Source organism: Acomys russatus, chromosome 12 (assembly GCF_903995435.1).
Source record: "Acomys russatus chromosome 12, mAcoRus1.1, whole genome shotgun sequence".
Lineage (NCBI taxonomy): Eukaryota > Metazoa > Chordata > Mammalia > Rodentia > Muridae > Acomys > Acomys russatus.
The window spans coordinates 23,517,991-23,535,357 of NC_067148.1; the positions used below are offsets into that span (position 1 = coordinate 23,517,991).

Sequence of the window (17,367 nt, forward strand, 5' to 3'; positions counted from 1 at the left end):
ACAGTACGTAGGAGGCTGGGACAGGAGGATCACTGTGGCCTGAGCTATGTAGTGATTTCTAGGTTAACCTGGGCTAATGATACCCTATCTATCTACAAAAATTGAATTGAAAAAAAATTGTATATCTCCGTACTTCTAAGGTACTTAGATTGCCTTCTTTTTCTCCTTCTTCTCCTCCTGCTCCTCCTCCTCCTTCTTCTTCTAAGATGATTTTCTAAGTCTAAAATGTGATTTTTTTTTTTTTGTGGTTTGTGTTATGTAAGGTCTCTGAAATTATTATTCTTGTTATTGTTTACAGGGGATCATTCAAGAATAACAGTAAATACTAGGAATGTATTTGTCGAATGTACAGGGACTGACTTAACTAAGGTAAATAAAAGCTTTGGTCAGCTTTTATACCATCAGACAAGATGCAGTTTTCTTTTGGGCCAGGACTAACTTTAAAGTATAAAATGTTGTCACAGGTGGGAACATGTTGTGGAAACTTAGAAAATTAAAATGATATGAAGTATCTACAGTTTGTTTATGGTACTTTCATTAATTTACAAATGTTTGTTGAGCACTTAATGTCTTTCTCATGCCAAGAATTCAGTGAGTAAGCGCTTCTTGATCTAGCCAGATAGATATGTGACTGTAGAGATGGGAATTACATCACCTCATCAGCTGCACTTAAGTGAATAGTCTGGTGCTTTGTGTACTTGGAAATTTTTCTATTTTCCAAAAGAACTGGCTATTCTGGGTATGGTAGAGTGGTGTGCCCATAATTCCAGCACTTGGGAGGGACAGGAAGATCAGCTCAGAGGGTCCTCTTTGACTACATAAGTTCAAAGCCAGCCCAAGCTACTTGAGACAATGTATTTAAAAAACAAAACAGAACAAAAACAACCAACTAACCAATCAACCAACCAACTAAGCAGGAGAGTTGGGTAAGAAGATAGCTTGTATTGGGGAAGATATTTAGACTGTGTAGCTTACTTGTTGTCCACTCCCTTTCATTTATTACAAATGTTGGATTTGAGTGCTAGGAATGCTTTTGTTCTGTAACACTTGACGTCTTTACACATGGCACGTAAAGCTGAGAGAGTGGGCGGGTAGGCAAATGAAGAGCGGTCTTGTAATAGCAGGAGGCTGGCATGTGGAAACAGGACCCTTCAGAGACTCTCCCCTAAATCTGCAGCATTAGAGACTCTTTTAGGCACTTGATTTGTACTTCTTATCTCTGATATTTGCCTTTAGAAATACAGTCAGTGTGATACAGATTTTACTGTTAAAAATTTTTTTTTTTTTTAACATTTAAATCCATGCCTTGACAGACTTTAGCTGTATTCTGGGGAACTTACATCTGAGCTAAACATATAATAGTAAAGCATATGTCCCAATAAGGATTAATTTTTTAAAAGATTATTTATGTATGTATATGAGTGTTTGCTGCCCTGTATATATGTGCACTACATACATTCCTGGTGGCTGCAGAGGCTGGGAAATGGTGCCAAATTCCCTGGACCTGGAATTGCCTTAAATAGTTGTGAGCTGCCATGTGGGTGCTGGGAACTGAACTTGGGTGCTCTGTGAGAGTAGAAGTCTTGCTCTTAACCCTCTCTCTCCCCTACCTCCCCCTCCCCCAGTAGGGGTTTGTTTTACTCTGAGAACTTGTCACAGCCCTTTCTGCATATTAGGATGCTCCATGTGCCCTGTGTTTGTGTGTTCATTCTTACAGTTACCAAAGGTAGACAGTATCTCCGCTTAACCAGTGAGAACTGAGCTGCAGAGAGAACAAAGTAGATCATCGTTAGTAAGTGGCTGAGCCAGGATTCCGATAGTCTGGCTTCAGAGACTTATGAAATTGATAACATTTACTCCAGTAACTAGCCATTTGTCCCTCTTGAAACCTCATAACCCAGGGTTGGGTTGGGGGAACTAAACGATTTGTCTCAGTCATGGATTGTAACTCTCAGAGAGCTGCATAAATAGAGAACACCTGAAGATAAGAACGAGCCTGCTCCTAAGTTTTTATTCTACTTCCTTTCTTAGAATGTGTATGTAGGGCTCATTTTTAAGTGTTTGAAGACTGAGTTATAATAAATATTCATTACATCAGAATTGAATGGGAATATACTTATCAATTACCGTGATATTTGTATTTTCTCTTTTCAGGCAAAAATTGTGCTTGACATTATCGTCACCATGTTCAGTGAATACTGTGACGACCAGTTTACGTAAGTTTCCTCAGCACCATCAGTGGCCATGCTCTGAAGCCAGGGCTCTAGGCCTCCCTGTGCTGATTCCAGCAGTGTATGTAGTGCACACAGACACATGCAGGTACAACACTCATACACAAAGAGTAAACAAGTAGATCTTAAACAAAGCCTTATCGAACATACGCTTCACTCTTGTGATTAGCTGGGCCGTAGGCTTCAGGGAACACAGCTCAGGTCTGTCAGTGCATGGATTTAAATGTGCTTCCTGTAGTGAGAACACATCTGGAGAGACGACATAGCTCTAAATAATATGCGAAGTAGAAAATGTCCGCTCTTTTGGCAGTATTCTGGTGTTGGTAAAGCCAATCCGGCAAGCCCTTTTGGAGGCAGTGAAATTTAAGTGGTCGTTACTGACCAGTGGCTTTGAGGATGTGAAGATGGAAGAATAGCTAAACAGAGCTGTAGACATGTACATGTCCTTAACTATGTGTTAGCATTAGCTCATTCACACTCTGAGTTAATAGTCATAGTAAACATGTGAGAATAAAAATGACTGAAGTCATGTAGGCTATACCAGTAGTTTTGCTTTTTATAATTTGCATTTCAGGGATTTATGTTTTAGCTTGTCTTTCAACATAATATCCTGGTAAAGCTTGGGGTATACATCAGCATTATTAAAGAGTCCCTGTAGGATGCATGCTTTACCCACGGGGAAATAAGCTTTCTAGGTGGCCACTGCCTAAAGGGATATGGGAGGGAGCGTGGGACCTGGAAGGTGGAATCATGCTGTATGTTGTGTATGTAGGAAGACTGTTCAGAACAGTGGTGTTAGGGTGGAAGATATCAAATGTGTTGAGGCTGGAGTTGTAAAACAGTTATTAGTCATATATTTTAAGGATTTATAGCTTATTTATCTTCATAAGCATTTTATTTCTGACCTTTTTCTTTTAATTTTAGGGTTGAAGCAGCTGAAGTAGTTTCTCCTAATGGAAAATCAAGTACCTTTCCAGTAAGTTCTTAAAAGACGATGGTGGTAGACAGAAAGAAGTGCTACCAGTGGTGGTTGTTAAGTGCTTGTCTCTCTCTTAGTTCTTCCATCCGTCCACCCACCTAGCTGTGCAGCTCAGTTCTCAGTAACCTTGCAGGGGTGGGTGCCACTCTGCCTTCTGTGGGGAGATATTGGGGCCTGGAACTGTTGAATAGGTTATCTGCTAATAAGTGTGGCAGCGGGATTCCAGTGCAAGTGACTGGAGCTGTCAGCCTACTGTAGTACATAGTAACATAATTCTGTGGTCAGTCCTTTATGAACTGCTTAACTGAGTGATTTATAATCTCATCCCCTTTATGATTACTCAGTTCTGCAAATGTAGTTAGTTCGCTCACATTTGAATCTGTAATTGCTGAAGGCTGTCACTGTAGTGATTCTGAATGTGTTCAGACTGGTTTAGAAATAAGCACAGTTAGTGTTAACTATGGGGTGTCAGTAGAAAACATCTAAGCCAGTATTAATTCTTAATTTATTTTTAGTTGCTTTTAATACAGGGTCTTTGTAACTGAGGCTGCCCTGGAATTCATTATGTAGCTAAAGTTATTTTTCAATTCTTGATCCTCTTGCTCCCCCCATCCCCTCCCCAAGCCCCCTCCCCCACCCAAAGAACTAAAGTATGCCACCACATCCACTGTAAGGTGCTTATTTTAAAATGTGACAGTATCCACATCATTTAATTGCAATTTTTGTCAATGAGACTATTCTTTGATCAGCTTGTGTTCCTTTGCTTTTTTCCCCTTCTGTCATTTTTGAAGTGAATCGAACATAATTTTTTTAAACTAATTTTAAAAAAAGTTGGTGTATGAGAATTATTTTGCTTATATGCATGTCTGTGGATCAATTGCATTGTGTGCCTGGCGCTCAAGGCGGCCAGAGGAGGGTGCATAATCCCTGGGACTGGAGCTCCAGATGGTTGTAAGCTGTCACGTGGGTGCTGGGAATAGAACCTGGGTCCTGTTGAAGAGCTTCCAGTGCTCTTAACCTCCGAGGCATCTCTCTAGCTCCTGAATTACATTTACTTATGTGTGAGTATGTGCCCCACAATTTGTAGAAGTTGATTCTGTCCTTCTACTATGTGGTTTTTAGAGCTGGAACTCAAGTTGTTAGACTTGGTGCAAAGTGTCTTATTCTATGTCTTATTCTACTTCCTCCCAGCCAGTAAAAAGTTTTAAAAGTAAGATAAAGTCTGTTACGACAAGTAACATTACCCTTCCTAAAACCATTATTAGTTAGCATGGCGTTCCTTTAAAAGTTCCTGGTGTTACTAGCTGCCTGCATGTGAATGGTATCTGGGGCACTTCTGGAGCCATTCTCTCCATCCAGCTTACGTGGATTCTGCGGATAGAAATCGAGTTGCCAGGTTTGTACAGCAAGCACCTCTGCCCACAGAGCTGTCTCACTGCCCCAGCATCCTAGTCTAGATTATCACGGAGAAAGTGGGTATGTGACTGACTATAGAGCTGAAATTACAGTGTCAGCTCTTACTGGTTTAGAGGTTTTGTAATGTTGGGCATAGAACCCAGGGTACCTCAAGTGGAGGCAAGGACTATACTACTAAACTGCACTTTTACTTGATTTGCATTTTAATAGTGATCGTTAGTTAACTTTTAACAAACAAAACTGAGAAAGAAAGGAAAGAAGGAAGGAATAAAAAAAGAAGCTCAGGCTTTCACTGGGACATGGCTCATGGGTGTCAGGGTAGAGCTCAGGCAGCAGCAACCCACAGGCTAAGGCGGCAAGCCCAGTCCTTCCCAGCAGGATAGCCAGCCTGGATTTGAGGGGTTTGTGTGATGGAGAAATCTGTACAAGTTATCTGGTAGGAAAATCTGCAGTGCTACATTCTAAGGACATGCATGTGGACAAAGGCAGAATTTGTGCTTGCTTTTTATTTTGTTTTTCTGAGAGCTTGCATCAAGCTCAGGAGCCTCCTATTTTATCCTCAGTGCTGTGACGCAGGTGTGCACAAATTCATAACGAGCCTTTAAATGTCTGGTGTGAAGAAAATTCTTTTTTTCTTTTCTTATCTTTTCCTTCCTTCCTTCCTTCTTTCCTTCCTTCCTTTCTTTTAAAAACTAAGTATTTTAGGTGTGTGGGAGTTCAGCCTGCCTATATATCTATGTGTATGCAGTGCCTGTAGTGACCAGAAGAGGACATCAGATCTCTTAGAATTGCAATTATAGTTGGTCTTGAGCTATCATGTACATCCTGGGAATTGAACCTGGTTTCTGTGGAAGAGCAGCAACCACTGAGCCATCTCTCCATTGAAATTTCTTTCTTTATTTCTTAATATGAGAAGTTGTCAAGTTTTAATAAAAGTATATATGTTTGTAAAGAGGAGGAGAAATAATTTTGCTTTGAATTTTTGTTGCCTTTTCTTTGTGTAGATAGCCTCATAAAAGCATTTATATGCTACAGAATACTTATGTAGATTTAAAATAATAGGCTTTCTAAAAGGAGTGTGAGGTTGGTTTGTTTGTTTGTTTGTTTGTTTTCTTAAACTTATCCTAGAGCAGCTCTGAGGTTGTCCGAAGAGCAGAGTGCCTCAAGGGAGAGTACTTCTTTCTTATATGAAATACAGGATTTCCTCAGACACTGTGCAGATTGTTGGTTTGCTGTCTTTCACTAGGCTTGCTGCTTTCCAGATAAGTGACTAAGAGTGAGCTTTAGAGTTAGGTTCTCTCTGTCTGTTTCTTCATTATTTCTTGTGGGCACACACATTAACTGTGTACACATTGAGGGCAATATAGGATAAGTGTTCATAAACTGTTCCCAAAGGTGGTGAAGAGCCCAGGTTGTATGCATGTGTGTTTTCTCTTAAGATAGGAACATTATGTGCCATTTAAAGGAGTGTGAATGCCAATTACTGAGATGTTCCCACCCACTCTTACTGTCTATTGGAGCAGATTGATAGGCAGGTCGCAGGACATAGTATTTTTCCACTTAGGAAATGGTAACAGAGAGAATTTTCTTTTAAAGTAATTGCAGAGGTGGGGATTCAGTTCAGTGATAAATTAGCCTAGCAATCACAGGCCCTGGGTTTAGTCCTTAGCTTCAGAAAAAAATAAACAGGTAAGAAATAAACACATAAGAAATAGATTGTATTTACGTTAGGTGTGAGAGCTGCAGCAGCCAAGTGGAAGTCACTGGACAGTTTGCAAGAGACACTGCTCTCCTATCATGTGGAAGGGGATTGAGCTCAGGCCATCAGACTTGGCAGCAAGCTCTTTTATCTACCGAGCTATCTGGCTGATCAGAGAAATGTGCTCCTTGGTCATATTAGTACAATGAAAGGTACATTGTGACATTAGGATTGTTGTCCCTTGGTCATATGCTTTGCTTGCGTAAGACTGAACACTTGTAAACATTTTAGAAATTGCATGGCATGGTGGTAGTGTTCTGTAGCAGTGGGCATGACGTTGTAAAAGAGAAACGTTTAGGATTTATACTATTTCCAAGCAGCAAAATAATTTAGACTATATGAGTCAGATGTAACAAATTGATTGTAGAATGTTAAAAAACCTCAGGTCTACTTCAGCGTGTGGCTCTAAGAACAGTCTCTTGGGTGGGTAATAAATGTGCAGCAACTGATTGAATGAGAAAGACTAGAAAGCGGCATCTGATGAGGCATGATTGACGTTTTCAAAATTTCTCTCAGGAGCTGGCTTACAGAAAGGAGATGGTGAGAGCTGATTTAATTAACAAGAAAGTTGGAATCAGGTATGCTTTGAAATTACTTGTGGTGGGAGAGAAGGGAATTCAAGTATACAGTGAGGGTTTGCTGTTGTTTTTGGAGAGTGTGCTTGATAGGAAGCTAGGCTATTTGATGCCTAGCAGACCTCAGAGGACGGTCACCTCCAGGTAGAAGCCTGTCTGAAACAGTGTAAGTGTGCTTTACGTACGCCAGGGAAGCTGACGGGTTGTGCTTTGTGTTGTAGGGAAACTCCTGCAAATCTTGCCAAGCTCCTGACCAGGATGTATCTGAAGTCAGAAGTCATAGGTGACGGCAATCAGATTGAGGTTGAAATTCCTCCGACCAGAGCCGACGTCATCCATGCATGTGACATTGTGGAAGATGCAGCTATAGCTTATGGCTATAACAACATTCAGATGACTCTGCCGAAAACATACACCATAGCTAATCAAGTAAGAGTGCACCCTTGAATAAACACTCCTGTTGTTAGCAGCCGATTATTGAAATGCCAGGAAGGCTCCGAGACAAACAGAACCCGGGAATTAAACAGCATTTGGATGTGCTTTGCTATGAGAGCCATTTGCTATGGGGAAGGATACAAACCAGATGCCTAAGTGAGCTGGGAACCTGTGATGACTAGGTTTTTGAAGAAAGACAGGTTTCCAGCGTGGTGCTCTTGCTAATTCTAGCTGGAAGAATCCTTTTCTCAGCTTGGGCCTGAAGCCCGATGCAGTGTGGGGAGGTGGGTGGGAGGCTGTTAGATAGCTGTGGTAGTGAAATTGGCAGGGTGTTAGGGAGATGGGAGTATCTTCCCTTGTAGTGGCATACTCTGTATAAATCTAAGAAAACCAACTGGGTTTTATTGAGATGTGGTTTGTTGCTTTTCCCTCAGTTTCCTCTCAACAAGCTCACAGAGCTCCTCAGAGTTGACATGGCTGCCGCTGGCTTCACTGAGGCACTTACATTTGCTCTGGTATGTCTTCAGCCTTCTGTCTGACTGAGTGTTTCCTTGGGATCCCTGATTTGTTTATTCTGTGATTCCTTGTGTGAATCTGTAGTCTATCGATAGAGAAACTGTGTTACTTGAGATCATACAATTTCTAGCAAAAGTTGGGAGTGTTTCTTGTTGTAGTCATAGAAGACCACGAAGGCCCAGAAACAAAAAGTCCCAGTGACAAATGACCACGTGCCTTATGATTGATGTAAGTGGAGAAGGTGCACAATGAATTTCATAAGAAGATTTGTTAGGTTAGAATATTTGGTCTTAATTTGGTTGTGGCTGTACCCACTAGATGCCGCCCTGGTTAAGGCCTTGAGAACTGTTCCACATTAGAGTTATTTCTTTGTCTTTGAACATGTTCACAAACATTTGCTTTGAGTTGAAAATCTGACATAAAAGGCCTAAATCAGGAAGTGAATGGTATTACAGAATCAGAAGGAACTCTCCCTCCCCCTCCTCAGGCTGACCACTGGAAGAAGTAAGTGTGTGTGCAGTTTGTAGGGCTTTCCCTGGCCGAGGGTGTCTATGGTGTCCAGACTGCAGGGCTGGGATATCCCAGTTAGCTTGATGTAACCACCCGTGCATGGGGCGGCTGCCTGACTCCTCAGCCCCCAGCCCTGAAGTCCTTAATCTTTAGTGTAGCTAAGGGTCTGTTCTGAGTCAGCACCTGTGGTTAGCATGCGCTGGGTCTGGAGGAAGCATAGGGATCATCAACACATTATCATTTTGAAGGATTTCAATTTCACAAAGTGCAAAGTAACCCACTGAGTTGCCCTCACTGTTTGTGATTCTGTTTGGCTGCAGTTACAACCCTGGCTTATAGTTCTCACTGCCTGTCCCTGCTTTCTGACTTGGTAGCTGAGGCCCAAGCATCTTGCAGGAGCCCATTAAGCTGCCTTGTGCTAGGGGCTGCTCTGCGGGTAGGCTTTTCTCACCACCAATAGCTGTGTGCTCATGGTACCAGTTTGTCTTAGGAGTATTCCTGTCTTTCACAGCAGTCCTCTCTGTCCTGCACAGAGTAACTGTCAGTCCCTCCATCCTCCATGCAGCCATAGGTATGCACCCAAGACTCCAGTTAGGAGCCAAAGCTTGTGACTGAATTGTAGCACTAGAGTGTAACATTAAGCAGGCTGCTCAGCTGCCAGCCAATACATTTATGTTCATTGTCTGGGAGGAAAGCAGTGAGGGGCTACAGTGGATGGAGTTCACATAGTTTCCTATTAAAAGTTTTTATAGAGGCTGCAGAGATGGCTTGGAGGGTCAGAGCACTGCTTACTCTTGGAGGGGACCCAGGTTCAGTCTGCAGCACCCACGTGGTCCCAGGGCATTGAGTACCCTCTTCTGGCGTCTGTGGGTATGCAGACAAATCACCTATATGCATAAAACAAATCCTTAAAATATAAAAAAGTTTATGAAGTTCTATATTTTATAAGCAGATCTTAGCACATCTGGTCTATATTGTTACATCCAGTCTACAGAGTGGCAATCAGTCTTCAGAAACTGGCCTTTCTAACAAACAGTTTACTTTTGAATGTTATGATTTTTTACTAGCATTGCATACTAGTTGTAATATTTTCTTTTATAAATTAACTCAGTTTTAGAACTAAATGCCAACTTTAACCTTAAGAATAACACTTAAAGTGGTTGTGGGTTTTGTTTGTTTGGTTTGGTTTGGTTTTTTGAGACAGGATTTTTCTGTGTAGCCCTGGCTGTCCTGGAACTCACTCTGTAGACCAGGCTGGCCTTGAACTCAGAGATCTGCCTGCCTCTGCCTCCCCAATGCTGGGATTAAAGGCGTGTGCTACCACTGTCCAGCTATGACTATGGTTTTTATACTTGTTATATTCCTAACATGACAGTAGACACATAACTGATGATATTTAGGAATACCTTCTTTCTGGGCCTCAGCTACTGTCACATCAGAGAAGCCTAACGAGAACTGCTTGCGCTTGTCTCCCTTTTCTCCATTACCATTGTGAAGCACAAGGTCGCTCAGATGTCGGCTTGTCTGGGGAGCCTTGTTCTTTCACACAGACAGAACTGCTCTGTTTGAGAGTGGGGAACATCATGTAAATGCAGTTTTAAGTTAACTGATCGCAGTGTATTTAAATCTGGTTGCAAAACCCCTGGGGAAAGTGGCATTTTCAGTATAGTACAGGCTTTCCCTCCAGCATGGCAGGGGGCGGGGGGCTCTGTTCTGATTTCAAGAAAGCCTGGCAGAGCTGGCACACCAGCACATATGTGTGGTAAGTCTTATGCCGGCCTGGCTCTCAAGTGAGCGCAGGCAGAAGTTGCTAAGTTAGGGATTACCGTGCAATGAGCATCTGTTTACCTTCTCTTAGCTCCAGCCTTCCTCCTGGTACAGTGCCTGGCAGACAACAGATGTCATCATTCTGCTCACTGAACTGTTCTGTTGTCAAAAGTTGGAAAAAACTCCAGCGACCTGGTGGCACCAAGTTTCGTCACTTGATTATTATTTATCTATTTATTAGCACTTTCTGTCAGGCATTGGAGGTACATTATATCTAAATCTTGACCCTTATTAGATCTGTTGGCTCTAATAGTGGCTCTCTTCTAACTTCCACCTGCTGTTCTGGCTTCTGCAGGTGGTTAGGAACTGAGAGTTTATTTGCTCCTAGAAGCTACATGGGTCATGTGCAGGGGTAGTTAAATGGCCGCGTTCCAAAGAACAGTGAGCAGGGTTCAGCCATGTGAATTCTCCCAGTTGCACAGTTCAGCCCCAAATCAGTGCAGACTTACCTGGGATTGCATTGGTAACCAAAAGCCCTGGGGAAATCAAAAGGACCTCTTACTGGTCCCGCTAGGTACTTTATTGAAGATGTACAAGAGAAGTCACTTAGGTAGAGCCTTCGATTTGGTTTTGTGTGGTGCTGGGACAGTGTTTTAGGTAAAGATAGGTAAAAGCATAATGTTCAGAAAACATGGCGGAATCAGGAGAGTAGATGGGAAGGTAACCGGGACCTGGTACAGAGAGGACCCCATCTCTGCAGGAAGCGTGAACTAGCTCCCTGCTGCGCTTACAACTCTACATAGAAAGCTATTCATGGTTGATTGCGTGTTCTGTGGGCCTAAAGTAGGTGAATTACAAGTGGCAAATTATTAATTGTTAAACTTATTAGGTAAAATTCTTAGTTTTTATAACTTAACTGATTTGTATGGAGCATATACTTTGCTAAGAGGCTACTGTAAACTGAATGATAGCATTAAATATTTTTAAATTTTGAATTAAGCATTGCCTTGTACTAATCTATTTGATATGTTTTTAGTGCTCCCAAGAAGATATTGCTGATAAACTTGGCTTGGATATCTCTGCAACAAAGGCAGTCCATATAAGTAACCCCAAAACTGCTGAGTTTCAGGTAAGAACTTCAGGTGGTTAAGAATTGGGGTAGAAAAAGAAAAAAAAAAAGAATTGGGGTAGAAAGCCCACGCCTATAAGCCCAGCACTAGGGGATGCAAATGGATCACTGTGAGTTTAAGTCCAGCCTGATGTACAAATCAAGTCCAGTATAACCAAGGCTACACAGAAAAACCCTGTCTTAAAAAAACAAACAAATGAAAAAAAAGAATTGGGGTAAAATTCACATTTGTGGTAGATGACTTAGGGAAGCACTCTCCTGTTATTATATCTTGGATGAGTCTTTAGGACATTTTAATTAACTTTCCCAAGATAATTTACAGTTGTTTTCCCAGCCCTTCTCTCTCTTTCTCTCTTTCTTTCTCTGTATATGTATTAATATTGAGCCCAGAGCCTTGTGCTTGGTAAGCAAACGTACTGTTGGCAATTAACCAGATTAAAATAGATAATAGTTATTATTATTCCCGTCTTTGAGATGCTGTCTTACACTGTAGTCCAGGCTGCCTTGGAACTCAAACTGCGTAGCTCAGGCTGGACTCCCAAGTGCTCATAGTCAGCCTGATCTTAGTTCTTACATGCTTTGAGCCAGCTGGCTCAGCAACCCTTTCCTGAATTTTCTACTTTATAATTGGTGTTTACTTACTGTTCTCTCATTTGTAGTAAATGGGTTAAAATGTATTCCTTGAAGCCGGATGTGGTGTCACATGCCTTTACTCCCAGAACTCAGGAGACAGAGGCAGGCGACTTGCTGAGTTTGTAGCCGCATGGTCTACAAAGTGAGTCCAGGACACCCAAGGCTACACAGAAAAACCCTGTCTTGAAAAACCAAAAAACAAAACAAAGAAAAGTATTCCTTGAATCTCTGTCAGCCATTATGCCAGCTTTTAACTGTGCTTTCTGTGTCTTTCACTGTCAGTTTCCTACGAGTTAGAAGAGTGAAATGGGAATGACACTGTAATATCAGGGTATTGTGGTGAGTCTCATAGCCATGGTAGGAGCAGGACGCTCACTGTAGAAGCTCAGTTCAGGTTAGCACAGCTTTGCTGATGAGAGGCTCTAAGCGTCCGTCTGACCGTCTCTCCATGCTGTGAACTCTTGCTGCCTGTCTTGCATATGCAGTCCTGGGTGTTTGCAAGATCTTAGAACCAAATGATCTGCGTTTAGAAAACTTAACACTGGTGCAGAGCACACCTCAGCTGCGGTCAGCAATAGTTTCCTTGCACCTTGGTTCTCACTTGTGTAAAAGTTAAGTGCTGGGTTAGTTTTTGGAAAACCCATCAGGCCCTTGAAATGTTTACACTTAAAAATTCTGAATTTTATCTATAGAACTACTACTGTGGAAAATGAGCTTTACTAATATTTACTCATAGCACATTTTCATTGACTTTGAATGGATTTTTACTTGTTTATGTTAAAAGTATCCTCCACCTCCAATTTCATTTATCAAGAGTGACACAAATTTTATATTTCTCTGTTATACGCTTCAGAATTTGTGTCCAGTCTGCTCAGCTTCATATAAACAGGGAAAACAGATCAGAACTGCATTAGCTGCCACTTTACATGACTGTGGCTTGGCACTCAAGAGTCAGTATTTCTGCATAAACATGTTAGAGATGACACAGAGTGTCCTTTAGACTCGGCAACTTCTGCATTACCCCGTTTTACCTAGCCATTCTGCCATTACTAATGCAGAGGACAGCTTTGTTCTTACTATGGTTAAATTAAATGTAAAGGGGCTTATAATTTTGGTATAAGCCTTTTCCTGTGTAATTCTTCTCTGACAGCGGATGTGTTACAGAATGGGCAGGAAAAGAAAAGATGTTATTTAGAATGCATAGTTGTTTATTCCGACTATAAAACAAGATTATGTAGTATTCACTTGTCCCCAGGTTAACAGTAACATTAAGTCTTCCAATGGCTGTCACCATGGAAGTCTTCCCAGCTGCATTGTTTTTTCGCTTGGGGCTATACATTAAAGTTGATTGATTGCTTAAGCTGCCTGTAAGTTATTAGTCCATCATTTACTCCACATCCCAGAGTCTTTCACACTCACCTTCTTTCTTTCTCTTTATTTGTTAAAAACCATGAGTCCCTTGTTCTATAGGCTTTCCATATTTAGGATTTTGCTGAATGTATTCTGGTGGTCCTGTATTTACCATAAATTAGTGGTTACATCTAGAAGTTTGACCAGATTCTGGTTTTAAACTTTTATGTTGTTAATGGTTTTTGACTAAGCAATTAAGGGTTATCTATACAAAAATTGATTAGTGGGGATATTTACCATTATACTAAGAAGGATGAAAAACTTAAAAAAACAAAACTGAGCAGTTTTTTTTTTTTTGCTTGTTTTTGTTTTGCATCTTGAGTGAAGAACATGCTCTCACCAGATTGGTCTGTGGGAAAGAAAGCCTGTGGTGCTTTTTCTTGACCGGTGATTGGTGGAGGAGGGCCCAGTTCACTATGGGTGGTGTCACTCCTGGGCTGGTGGGTCTAGGTGCTATAGGAAGCAGGTTGAGCAAGCCATGAGGAGCATGCTAGTAAATGGTGCTCCTCAATGGCGTCTGCTTCAGCTCCTGCCTCAGGGTTCCTGCTCTGCTTGAGTTCCTGTCCTGACTTCTCTCAGCAATGGGCTGTTAACTGAAATTGAGAAATGAAATAAACCCTTTCCTCCCCGAGCTGCTTTTGCTCGTGGTGTTTACCAGAGCAGTAGAAACCCTGACTACGTCACTTATTTAGCTCAGGCAGGCCTTGATCTGTTATGAGGCTGAAGATGAAAACTCCTGATGCTCACGCCTCTACCTCCAGGGCTGAGATTATAGACGTGCACCAGCACATCTAGTTTGAGAAGAGTTATCTTTAAAAGTAGTTGCTTGAGCTGGCAAGGTGGCTCAGTACATGTTTACCAGCAAGCCTGGCAACCTGAGTTTGATCCTGGAACCCACATGTGTGATGGCCGAGCAGTAACTACTTCCTTTAAAAGGTAAAAATGTCTCAAAAAACAAAAACAAAAACAAAAACAAAACAAAAAAAAAGGTGAAAATGTCTAATGTATGGGTTAAAAAAAATTTTCCAAAACCCCAAAATCAATATTTAGTGAGATTACTAAGGTCTATAGTAATGTAAGATATCTTGAAAAGAGATTGTGTTGACTAACCTTTATTATAGTGTATCATTAGCCATCATAACTGGTCTCTCGCTGTGCCCAGCATATACGCAGTTATTATAGGTACATATGTATGCGGCTTGGTTTCCGATCTCACTAGAGCATCTAGGAACACAGCCTCTGTAGAAAGGAGGGAACTAGAGTGTAAGAGGTAAAAAGCAGGTTTAACAGCTAAATATAAGGAAATCACTTTGCTGCTTTGTTTAAGAGAGGGTCTTGCTGACCCAGTACTCCCAAACTGATTGTGAGCTCTTGGCAGTCTGATTCCCTGTGTGCACCACCATGTTGGGCTGGCAGCTAGGCAGCTCAGCTCGGACTGGCTTTAAATGATGTTGTCCTAGCTAGCCTTGAACTCACAATTCTCACTGTCTCTCCTCACAAGCACTGGGAGTGTATTATAGGCCATACAACCATGTCAGGGTCAGAAAACTCCATGTATTTATTTGTTTTACACTCACTGCAAATGGATGAGAAAGAGGAAGCTGAGAGAATGATAAGTAAAAGTCAATTATGAAGGGGAAACTTGACTAAGAGGAGTTGAGCCAGTTAGCTCAAAGCATGTAAGAGCCATTATAGACTGAATGTGAGCATTTGGGAGTCCAGCCTGGGCCACTTCAATTACTTTGTGGAAGGAGACAGGATATAAAAATTTGCATGTGCAACCTTGAAAACCCAGTTTAGTTTAAAAAACTATAATGAAAGCCAATCTTTAGGAAGGAATAATCATTGAGTTGTGCTTGCTTCTTACTTTGTTTTTAATCATATTTATTACTGTTTATTTTTTTAATTTGGAATGGAGAATATTTTCAGTTCTTTTAGTGAATTGGATTTGAAAATTTAAAATGACTCAGACATTTAAGGCATTGCCCTTTCCAAGTGTTTTCCTTTATAGCCTGGGAGAGGCCTGCTTTGTCTTCTTTAACTGAGTTTGCTGGTTGTTCTTGCATCTGTGTGAATTGCCAGTTTCTCCTGTAGGTGGCGCGCACTACCCTTCTTCCTGGCCTTCTGAAGACCATAGCAGCAAACCGGAAGATGCCCCTTCCTCTTAAACTGTTTGAAATCTCTGACATTGTAGTAAAAGATTCCAGCAAAGGTAAGAGTGAGCTACTTCTGATTTGCAAGTGCATTTTTATTATGTGAATTTTAGCTCTGTATAGAGAAGTTAGCATGTTTACACCTGTACACACAGCCAGGCTCCTTCCATATTGCTACTCCCTCCTCATAGTATTTCAGTGTAAGTTGGAGTTGGTACATCACTGTCAGCACATCCTTGAGTTGGTAATTCTAAACTGAGCCCGGCCACAGCTGCGTTGCTTTGTCGTTACATAACATCGCCACACTTCTTACCAAACATGCTGTTTAAGTGTCCCACGCCCCCTCCTGTTATTTCTTTAATAGCTACCTTATTTGAATCTGCATTCTAGCAGAACCTAGGCTTTGGTGGCTGTGTCTCTTGTTTCCTGGAATGGAAAGCGCATTTTTATCAAGAATTTAGTAGTTATGAGAAACCCTGTTGAAACTTTATCCTAAAAACCACCATAGAGGGCAGGGAATATAGTTCATGTTGTGGGCATGTGTGAGTCCCTAAGCTCATCTCAGTACCTACCCTGAGAAGGGGAGGGGGAGGAGGGAGGGGAAGGAGAATGACAGTGACAAAAACAACCAAAGGCCACCAGAGCACTTGGAAACATTTTTTCCCAGCACCCTGTGACTTTCATAGCATGGCATTGTGGTCAGCTGTGATTGCCCAACACTATTGTAATGTTTATTGTGAATATATTTTATATTTTTTCCCTTTGAAGTACTTAATTTCAAAGTACTTACTTAGCAGGGTGTTTGGTCCAACACTTGGAATGCATGATTGTTTAATAAAGATGAATTTAGGAGTTTTGGAAGCCTGGTTTTCCTCGAAGTCTCTTTCTAATGCAAACTTAAGTTAAATTGACTGTCTAGACCTATGAGTGCCATGGCCCTTGAGTGAGCAGTGCCTCACGTGACCACTTTGCTGGCAGCCTTCCTTAGACCTCTGATTTCATACGTCAGTCTTTATCGCCGTGAGTGGTTCTTAAACTAACTCCAAGCTATAGTCTGCAGAATTTTCTTGAGGTAACAAATCTGTACTAAAAAGTAGAAAAAAACGCGAAGAGTTTGAGGATTCTCAGTTTTTCCAGTGGTGGAGATACTGAGAGCGTAGAGTAGCACTGGCCTGTTAACTTTGTCTGTTTCCTCCCATGTTTGTTCTCTGAGCTTCACAGCATCTCGATCCTCTATGGGGTGCTCACAATTACAGTATAGGATATGGTCACCACACTGTGTTTCCTCAAAAGTTTTGTAACGCTCTTTCAGCAGTGGGCCCTTTACAGTAAGTAACTAACAGGGCTCCCTAATGGCTCTGCAGGCTGGGTGTGCTCACAATGGGGGTGAGGGGGAGATGAGAGTGAGGGGCAGCTGTGGGTCCTACAATTGCTGCAGAGTTTGGCTATAGCCACAGAGTAGTAAGTATACTGCTGTGTTTTAGACCTGGGTGCAGTACCTGAGCTGGGTTTTGTTGTTGTTGGTTTTAGCTCAGACATTTGCATTTCTGTTGTGCTTTTTCTTATCAGGGAGTAGTTCTCTGTAGCCTTCCTCTGTTGTGCTGTGTCAGTTGAAACCAACCTATTGTTTTTTCCACGGTTTGTATTTACCTGATGTGACTTTGACTTTACCCATTGTCTTGCACTGGCTTATTCTTTTTCTTTAATATTTTATATCGTATCAGTAGCATTTGGAAAATGAAAGGAAGTAAATTGCTCACTGAGTCAATGATCTTGAAAACATGTTTCCTTTCATTGAGATGGAGTATGTTTTCTGTTTAGGTGGGCCTGGATCTTATTTCATAACAAACACTT

At 41.5% G+C, this 17,367-nt stretch overlaps 1 protein-coding gene across 2 annotated transcripts in view; it reads left to right on the forward strand.

Annotated features, from left to right (window-relative positions):
• The window catches only part of Farsb (phenylalanyl-tRNA synthetase subunit beta), a 61,942-nt gene that overhangs the window by 18,421 nt on the left and 26,154 nt on the right, over positions 1 to 17,367 (forward strand). For both annotated transcript variants that reach the window (XM_051154016.1, XM_051154017.1), the window contains exons 8-15: positions 299 to 369; positions 2,155 to 2,216; positions 3,156 to 3,207; positions 6,902 to 6,963; positions 7,182 to 7,389; positions 7,830 to 7,910; positions 11,225 to 11,317; positions 15,455 to 15,572. In XM_051154016.1, coding sequence (XP_051009973.1) covers positions 299 to 369; positions 2,155 to 2,216; positions 3,156 to 3,207; positions 6,902 to 6,963; positions 7,182 to 7,389; positions 7,830 to 7,910; positions 11,225 to 11,317; positions 15,455 to 15,572 — 747 coding nt within the window. The remainder of the gene's footprint in view (positions 1 to 298; positions 370 to 2,154; positions 2,217 to 3,155; positions 3,208 to 6,901; positions 6,964 to 7,181; positions 7,390 to 7,829; positions 7,911 to 11,224; positions 11,318 to 15,454; positions 15,573 to 17,367) is intronic.